We start from the raw sequence: 9,283 nt of genomic DNA, 5'->3' as shown, positions 1-9,283 counted from the left end.
TTCGTGCTCGAGTTTGAGCATCAATCGACTAAGTCTGAGAATATTTTTAGTTCAAGTTTTTTCGAGCTTGAGTTGAGCTTGAAAATTTTAAGCTCGTGAGATTTCGAGTTGATTCAATCTTTAACTTTTTATTTTGAGTTCAAGTTGAGCTTCATAATTTTAAGCTCATAGTTTTCGAGTCAAGTCAAGTCAAGCTCTGCAATACTCAAGCTCAACTCGACTCGTTTACAACTCTACCTACTGATTGTGATATGATCAAATATAATCCTCAAATCTCAAATGACTATCATATCTTTTTTTGAAAATAAATAAAACCAACAAACCAACTTAAACAGCGGGCTTCGTAGATTTCCCCCTTGTATTAAATAAAAAAACTAAATTATGCATATTTCGTGTTGAAAAGCTAAATTGATTGAGTCACCACCACCACTCACCATTTACAAGAGGAACAGAGATTTTCAGTTTTGACAGGGGTATGGTGATTTCATTCTCTTTTGGTTTTTTAACATCAACGTTAAAATTCTGAGAATATACTGTGATTATCATAATTCATATCGTAAAAAGTCTATTTTTTCATTAATCATTACAACATAGAGGCAGAGCTGGAGGGAGAGGACAAGAGGAAAGACGACTCCCCCGGGCGCCTGCAATTGTAAAAACCATTTTTTCTTAAGCATTTTACATTATTAGCCAGTGAAATCCAATTTATGTTCCCAAGCTTTTCCTTGTTTTGGGTGTTAATATTATTCTTTTTGGTTTTTGATTTTGCATCGTCTCCTCCAATGTTGTGTATGTGTGTTAGTTTGGCATTATAAGCGTTGGTGATGGCGGCTAAGAAGCGTATGAGTCTTTTTCCAAGAGCTTAATTGACGAGGTCCATAAATGGGGTTGCATGAAGCAGACCGGGGTGAGCTTGAGGTACATGATGGAGTTCGGGTCAAATCCATCGGCCCGGAACTTGTTGCTTTCCGGCCAGTCCCTTCACAAGGAGCTCCCTATCAGAATTTGCCCGCAGAGCTATTGAGCTCGGTGCCCTCCCTTATGGCCTTTCTGACAAGCCTGCTGTTTTGAAGGTTCGTTTCTTCTTCTTCTCCTTTTTCTCTTGGATGAACCCCAAATGCTTTGTTTTGAGTTTGGTTTTCCATTTTTGCCAAAAATGGTCTTTGAATTTCAAACCCAAACTTCAACTCCCACTTGACTTGCCTTTGAAATTCATTGTCTTGGATGAACCCCAATCAAACTACTAAACTGCGGCTGCGGTGTTGCGGTTGTGGGGTCGCAGACGTTACAATGTGATTTATTTTTTAAAAATAACTACGTTTTTATATTGCTGATGCGGTTTGCGGCGTCACGACCTTATAAAGCATTCCGATGCAGGCCTAGTAATATTGTGACCCCGGTGCTATCCTTGCTTTGCTGCTGCTAACTGCTAATGGAATCAAAGAAATTTCACGTCGTGCCTACGATGGCCTTGGGGGTTCAACAGTTGAAAGGAATGGATCCGAAGATCGTTTATGAGGATCTCGACGAGATTCATCAGTTTCTAGATCGGTTTTACATGTCGAGAATCGGGATTCGCATGCTTATCGGTTGGTTTTAACTTCATTACTTTTAGTGTGATAGATCTATTGTTTTCTTCATTATCTGTATCTTGAAGCTGGTTGTAAGCACTGTCTGCATGTTTAAATTTTGGTGAAACCAGGGCAGCATGTCGAGTTGCATAAGCTGAATCCTCCAACATATGTTGTTGGCTATATACATACAAAAATGTCTCCTGTGGAAGTGGCACGAAATGCTAGCGAAAGTGCTCGTGCGATTTGCTTGCGAGAATGCAGGACTGCACCTGAAATCGTTATATATGGCGATCCCAGTTTTTACGTTTCCGTAAGTAGATTTTATATACACTTCCAATCATGGATTCTCCCAAGCCGTCCTGTGTCTTTTGTTCAGTCATTAATATGGTAACCGATAATCCTTTGTTTTCCTTCACATGTATCGTCTGTTTTTCTTGCATAACAGGTACGTTCCAACTCATTTGCAGCTTATGGTGTTCGAGTTGGTCAAGAACTCATTGCGTGCTGTCCAAGAGCGTTTTATGGATTTGGATAAAGTCGCACCGCCTGTTCGAATAATAGTTGCCGAGGGAATCGAGGATGTGACCGTAAAGGTAGTTTCTCATGCCTGATGAACTATGCAATCTTGGTCTTTGACTAGCATCATAAGTAGGTCTTAACTGGCAATGCAGATCTCAGATGAAGGGGGTGGAATACCAAGAAAAGGCCTTCCCAAGATTTTCACATACCTTTATAGCACTGCCAAAACCCCCTTGGATGAGTACTCGGCTCTCGTAATGGATGATAGAGTAACAATGGCCGGATACGGTTACGGAATACCTATAAGCCGCTTGTATGCACAGTATTTTGGAGGGGATCTTCAAGTAATCTCTATGGAAGGATATGGTGGGTGTAGTTTGCTACGATTTGATCGCTTAAACACATAAAATTACCTGCGATATTAAAGTCTGGCACCGGCACTTTAATATAAAGTAGAAAGCGACAATCAAAGGATTGTTCATATATAAAACCAGATAACCAGATTTCAAACTGACATATCCTTTGTGTTATGATTGACAGGGACCGATTCATATCTTCATTTGTCTCGTTTGGGAGACTCAAAGGAATCACTGCCATGACTCTCTTTCTCGACTCGGTCTGCACCATCGGAAGGAGAAGGGAAATGTAACATAGAACAGGGAATGGAAAATTTTACTGTCTGTCAAAAATACATATTCAAATAAATTTTTTTCAAAATTCTCAGTACATTCACCTCACCTCCTGCATAGTTTTCCCATTTCCAGCTGGTTGAACATTGTTTTCAGTCTCGAAACAGGGAACCAAATAGTTATTTCTAGGCCAAAATCTTGATTCAACATGTAACTTGGTACTCTATGATGCCCATCCAGCTTCTGACTAGAAACTAATGACTTGAGAAGGAAGAAAAGGCAAGGGTTTCCACTATTGCCTGATGCCGTGGGACATCGATCAAAAGCCCAAGGAAAGTAAAATAAACATAATATTTTTCATTATAACTAGAAGGGAAAACCCATAATTTGATGATAAAATCAATAAAAGAATTGGCATTTCCATTTTTTTTCCAACATGAAAAGTACCTAACTTCACAGTTAATATTCTAGCCAGAAAGTGTTGAATCCTTTTTCTGTCAGCTTTTCTGGTAAATAACTGGCTATATAAGAGGCAACATTCGTGGACATTTCCTCATTAGGATTATGATCGTTCCTTCAGTCAAACCGAGGATGATGATTACAAATTGGCGTCCTACGTCATAGCAGGCTCATCGAACACTAAAACTTAAAGATAAGCCTGATGTAACTTTTCTTCCTTAAAGCTTACGGTTCTAAGCTTCAATTCTCCTCTGTGTGTTGTCATTTCATCCAATATCTCAGCATCAGAAAAGTTGTCTTCAGTCCCTTCACTGTGATAATCAAATGATTCCCTTTCCTGTTTGAACATTACTAGGTATGTGAACAAACTGCATAAAATCTTTTAAGCCAAAAGAGTTTCCATGACTCGAACGGTACTAGAGTACAAAAGGAAAACCATGTCATTTACGGTAAGATTTTGGTTAAGGAGAGGAACTCTTCCCATAAGTTTATTTGACAGGTTGAAACCAAATGGAAATATTGTTCTGGTTCTAAAACAGCAGATTATGAGGAAGGACCGAAAAAGATGTACCTTGAATGATAAACTTAAGTTTCTACGGGGTGTGCCAGCAATTTCTTCGTACTCAGCAGCATCGAGTTCTCGAAGATATTCATGTGAGAAAAACTTTGGAAGGATGTGCTGTCTGATGCTGATGAGGAGGAAGAACGGCAGTGGAAACAGTATTCCAGCTATAGGTATCCATGTCACACCAAAACATACCAGAAAATATACCAATTGGAAGAGTGTAAACATCAAAATGGGCTTGAAAGGTACAGACTCCACGAATGATGCGTGAACACCTTCAAGGACTCTGTTCGAAGATATAAGATGCAAAATCACATAAACCATCAAATTCAGTTTCTTATCAGAGTTATACTACTGCTTCTATATGATATATCTTTGTATAAATCAACCATCTTCATAAAATGCCTGTTTTGTATTTTAAGTTTATTTTTAAGGTATGTCGACTTACTTGTAACGTCTTCTGGGGGTGATGAACAGAAGCAACACCCTTTCCCAGAACTGGTTCCCTGGGAGGCTGTCAATGGCCATGTAGGCAAAGTATCCCCATAGTACCGAGGTAGGTATCATTTTTACTACAGGCAGAGCACATAATGAAAGTCCAATGAGGAATGACTGCAACAAGTTACTCATTCTTTGCTCATTGACTCTAACCGGCAAATAAGCATCAATATGCTTCTCAGGATCAAAATTTTCTTTTGCAGTCTCCCTACCGTCACGTTTCATTACAGCCTCTTTCAAGTTCTGCAACTCTTTATCTACTGAAGTAGGCTGCAATCCAAATTATGCTATAGTAAGTCTTGCAGCAAATCAAATATGCTTGTGAGCAGGGTTCTAAATAGCGTTCGCGGTCACATTTTAGGTCGCGTCGCGTTTATCACGGTTGTGGATACAATGGATGCTATTGCGGTCATTGCGGATATCGCGATCGTGAATTTTTTCGAAGGAGCTGATTTTTTTTAATAAAAAACATTTTTTTTAAAAATTAAAATAACGGAATAAAAGCGGAATAGGGGTCCGTTATTGCCGCGATTGGCTGCGATCTGCTAAATTGCGGCCGCGATCCGCCGCTATTGGTGTGATCCCGCTTCACACCGTTATTTTCCACATAGCGGTTTCGGACACCACCGCGACCGCGATATAACAGCCGCGACACCGCTATTCGGCTGCTATTTGAAATCCTGCTTGAGAGCAAACGTACGTATACAAGCCTGCAGTACTTACAGCAGAAGACGCATCCATTTCTATGAACACAGCTTGCATCCTTCCATAGATTTCCGAGTTGCTCGCTAGTTGTGATATGCCCTCCTTGGCACTTTTTACCATTTTTTCCCTAATCAGCTGCAATCGATGAATTGAATAGTCTAAGAAGCTAGATCGATGGAGATCATAAAAGAATTATTGGAACAGTTTCTAATTTACGACGTCTAACCTGTCTTTTGAGAACTGCGAGGCTCTTGGTGTGCATGGGAGATTGTGGAAGGACCCCATTTGAAGGAGGGAGTCCCAGCAATCCACAAATCAAAGTCTGAAACCAAAATTGACAAGAAGAATTTAAGCTTGAGATTAGTATGAAACATATAACTTGTGAAAAAAAGGGGTAACGACTACGGTGGAAGAATTAAGTACCATAACTCCTAGCAATAAGATATCATAATGGTAAGCAGAGGGATTGTTAAGGTTGAACTCCTTTTGTTGTGCCAACTGTGAAGCAACACTGTGATCGAAGAAGTATAGACTTGCTATCATTACTGCTGGTATAAAGGCAGCAAAGATGTACATTATTGGTACCTTTCCCATATCCTGTAACGAGAGGCGGTTCAGTTATAAGATATCGACAACATAAGACCTGCGGAAATGGAACAGACAAAGTAATTGAATCATAACTTACGTTTATTACTGTCCAATGATGTAATGATTCAGGTTCCCAAAGAAGTGGACAGAACAGCCTCCTGGGAACTCCGGAATTAACTTGTTGAGGTATCGTGTAAGACAATGCTGTCCAACACAAGATCATAAGGGGTACCCCATAATCCGCAAGAAAACCTCGAAGCCAGCCTGAAAGTAGATCCATTAAGAACATGATTTAAAGAAGAAAAAAGTTCCAGAAATAATATCCATCTAAACTGACAAATCAGTAAATCCCGGTTAGTGAGTCGGTGTACCTGTTCCGTAACGCCACAATCTTGCCTTCCGTGTCTTTAGGGACGTGAATAAAACCCCAAATGAGAAAATGACTGCAAGCAACCCATTTGAAAATAGCCAGGGGAACTGATATTTGTCCAACTTACGATTTTCGCCTTTGGGAACATTGAACTCACTGATCACTCCCTATTATCCAAACATTTATAACTATCAAGGTTAAACCATATGATTCCGTCATCATAAACATTGCAAATTTTTTGTTGCATAAGTCATTTCAATACCTTAACGGCCTCTTGAAGGAAAAGGACAATTATTAACATGCCGAAAAGCTCTCCTGCAATTCTTGTAAACCTGGTGATTATGGTACATGCATTGAATATAGCAAGAAGAATGAGCAGCATAGCTGTCCATACGCAAACCCTGGGAAAGATAAGAAAAGAAACGAACTTAAACGATAAGAACATTTCAACTGAATCAAAAATCTTGAAGAATGTTAAACAATGATCTTAAAATTACAATAAGAAAAAGAGAGGGAACGATATTCATTACCATGCGGTCCAAGCCGAAAAGAGATCCTGGCCCAACTCTGGCCTTCCTTTGCTGAAATTGTACAAATAAGTGTACATGATAATTGTTGGCTCCGCAACACCTACTATCAACAAAGGCTGCCCACTTAAAATGGAGTGAATGATTCCACAAATAGCTGTGGAAGCCAATGTTTCCACTGTGCTCAGGGCACCATCTGAAACAAGAAAAACATAAACAATATCAAGGTTTATTCATGAAAAGCCATAAACTCAAGAAGAAGAAAAATAGGATAAATGAGTTTTTGGCACTAACATCCCGCAATAATAATCTTTGAGATGAGATGATTTGCATTGACGTAACCTCATTCTAGAACAGACTAGCTTTTAAACATTCTCAAAACAAATGCAGTACCTGTATCTCGACTCAGTTGCTCTCCAAAGGCGATAACAGGAAGAGCAGAAGCAAAGAAGATATAGAAAGTTGGAGCAAATATCCTGGTGGAAATGATAGGTGAAATATGTAAAAATAAAAAATATCTTCATAAGTGGAACATAATGTAGTGCCAAAAACATCGAAACGAAGAACATACCGGAAGCCAGAGCAAAATCCATTGACCCAGTCTTGCTTGTAGCACTTGCTTCTACCCTTGATGTCTTTGACTATCCCCTTGAATGGACTTCTCATGTTTCCCATAACTGATTCAACAGGGTAAAAACAAAAAGCTTTTTGCATAAATCTTATATTCTACAATGACAGCAACACATGTATTCGAAACATAGGCGAAACAGTGCAAAGTGTAAAATGTCTCTAGGAAGTTGGTAAATCACATGGAAGCACACTAAAGATAACATGTATGTCTGCATGTGGATTTTGTGAAGACAAATGACAGTGATGATACAAAAGAATGATAGAAGTGAGAATCAACTACCAAAATTAATGGGATACATATGATCTGTAATTTACAAGAAATAATGTCATTGAATATGGCAGAACCATCCAAAAGTAAGCTAATATAAAAACAATTTGATCTGTACCATGCTGGCACGGTTATTAGACATCTCATAAAACAATAAATATAAACAACCATTCAGATGAATTTAAATAGCGGCAGGACAGTGGAATAGCGGCCGCTCTTAGTGTGGATCCATAAATATTTTTTAGGTTCCCATGGTGTATGCAAAAAATATTTTTAAGATGGGGACGTAAATATTAATAATTAAAATTGGACACAAATAAAATTTAAAGATAAGTGTCATAATAAAATGAACAACTAATATAAAAAAATCGGATTTCAGGTGTCCACCCTGACTATCCTTTACATCCGCCACTGGCCGCAATGTAGCACAATGTAGCATTACGGTGTCCGAAATTGTTTGTGGAAAATAGCCGCTTAAAGTGAAATCACATCAATTGTCACGCTCGTAATATAACGGGTAAAAGCCGACTGCAACAATAGCAGACCGTGGTTTGTTCTGCTATTTTAATTCTTTTTAAAAGAAAAATTAAAACCTTTTTAAAAGAAAAATTAACTCCTTTAAAAAAGTTTATAAATTTTTACTACTGTAATACTAACTTAACCGCAATAGCCAATAACATTTATTATGTCCCTAACTACAATAAATAAGACAGAAAACGCAGAATACCCTTGGGACTCACTCATGAATGGTTAATATCAGGCTGAATCAACAAATAAAAACTAAAAAACCCAGAATCTCCGAAAGGAAAATGAACAATTTAAAGAACCCGGAATGCTACCAAAAAATTTTCATGGAAAACTACAAAATTCACTCACAAATTTTCTTTTCCCAGACGGTAAAAGAGAGAGTATAATATGAAAAATATAAACTACGACGAAGAGCAAGGAAATGAAGATTCAACAATGAAAAAGTAGTTCAATAGAGAAGCAGGGAAGTAACCCAAATTTTCTACATTGGGGAAATATCCGACGGAAAACCAACAAAGAAGTTACTCACAGTTGAAAATTCCCCCCCCCCAATGTTTTGATTCTATATTTCAAAGCCAATGCACGTAAAAACTTGTTTAAATCCAAAAGGGAAAAAGAAGAGCATGTATCATGACCGGAATGAAAATGGAAAAGTAAACGGTGACGCACCTTGAAACTCCGGCGCCGGAGACAGAGTTTCCAACTGAGATTTTACTTCCTGTGCCTCTGTTGAAATAAGTAAAAAGAATGAAAACGAAAACTTAAATTCCTAAAACTTTCCCGGTGTACAGTTCACGCAGAGAAGAGGAGGTGAGGGTGAGAGGGAGAGTTTCAGCACTGTCCCTTTATACCAACAGATGTTTTCATCATTTTTTTCACTCGTTTGTTTCATTTTTCTTGGTGATTATTTTCCAGGAAAGCTCCAATATTTTGCCAGCTACTTTGTCAAAAACATTGTACCTGAAAATAAGGGTAAATTACACTAATCGCTTAATTTTACTCTTTCTCTCCTTTCACTCGCTATAATTTAATTTCGTTTAATATTTTTACTAAATTTAATATATTTGACTTTTTTGTCACTATGTTGTTAAATAATTAATAGCGTTGAAACGATGTCATTTTAGAAAAATTAATTTTTTCACCCAAATGAAGCCATTTTATATCTATATAACAATCAATTTCTACAGTCGTTAGCGGAAAAAAAACGAAGTAACAAAAAAAAGTTAAATGTATTAAATTTAGTGAAAAATTTAAAAAATTTAAAATATAATGAATGAAATAAAAGAAATAATAAAATTCAGTAATGATTAATGTAATCTACCCATGAAAATAATTACTATGTTTTCCATTTTGCGTTGAATGCTTTCACATGCTAATGGGAATTTATAAGTTCTTAGCTAAATGAAGGGTAAATCACATCATT

General features: G+C 37.7%; 1 protein-coding gene and 1 pseudogene across 1 annotated transcript; one reads left to right on the top strand and one right to left on the bottom strand.

Annotated features, from left to right (window-relative positions):
• The first annotated feature begins 1,417 nt into the window (after window positions 1–1,417).
• Window positions 1,418–2,918, top strand: LOC120127265 (annotated as a pseudogene).
• Window positions 2,919–3,125: 207 nt separating this feature from the next.
• Window positions 3,126–8,678, bottom strand: LOC120127254 (probable boron transporter 6). The gene is made up of 14 exons (XM_039145209.1): window positions 8,633–8,678; window positions 8,530–8,581; window positions 7,006–7,111; window positions 6,828–6,910; window positions 6,438–6,630; window positions 6,170–6,308; window positions 5,909–6,074; window positions 5,635–5,801; window positions 5,373–5,546; window positions 5,176–5,271; window positions 4,968–5,084; window positions 4,195–4,514; window positions 3,753–4,032; window positions 3,126–3,518 (listed from the first exon to the last, which is right to left on the bottom strand). The coding sequence occupies exons 3-14, from the start codon at window positions 7,107–7,109 to the stop codon at window positions 3,369–3,371; spliced, it is 1,989 nt and encodes a 662-aa protein (XP_039001140.1). The 5' UTR covers window positions 7,110–7,111; window positions 8,530–8,581; window positions 8,633–8,678; the 3' UTR covers window positions 3,126–3,368.
• Between the last annotated feature and the right edge of the window lie 605 nt (window positions 8,679–9,283).

The sequence above is a fragment of the Hibiscus syriacus genome, unplaced genomic scaffold, assembly GCF_006381635.1.
Source record: "Hibiscus syriacus cultivar Baekdansim isolate YM2019G1 unplaced genomic scaffold, ASM638163v2 tig00001478_pilon, whole genome shotgun sequence".
Classification (NCBI taxonomy): domain Eukaryota; kingdom Viridiplantae; phylum Streptophyta; class Magnoliopsida; order Malvales; family Malvaceae; genus Hibiscus; species Hibiscus syriacus.
Note: the sequence above shows the minus strand (reverse complement) of the source record. Positions and strands in the feature narration are given on the sequence as shown.

Excerpts from the sequence above, each read along its gene's own strand:
- LOC120127254 (XM_039145209.1), bottom strand. The coding sequence starts at position 7,109 with ATGGGAAACATGAGAAGTCCATTCAAGGGGATAGTCAAAGACATCAAG. Across the intron at positions 6,631-6,827 it reads GCAACTGAGTCGAGATACAG|ATGGTGCCCTGAGCACAGTG; the intron begins GTACTGCATTTG and ends TTCTTGTTTCAG. Across the intron at positions 4,515-4,967 it reads AAATGGATGCGTCTTCTGCT|CCTACTTCAGTAGATAAAGA; the intron begins GTAAGTACTGCA and ends TTTGGATTGCAG.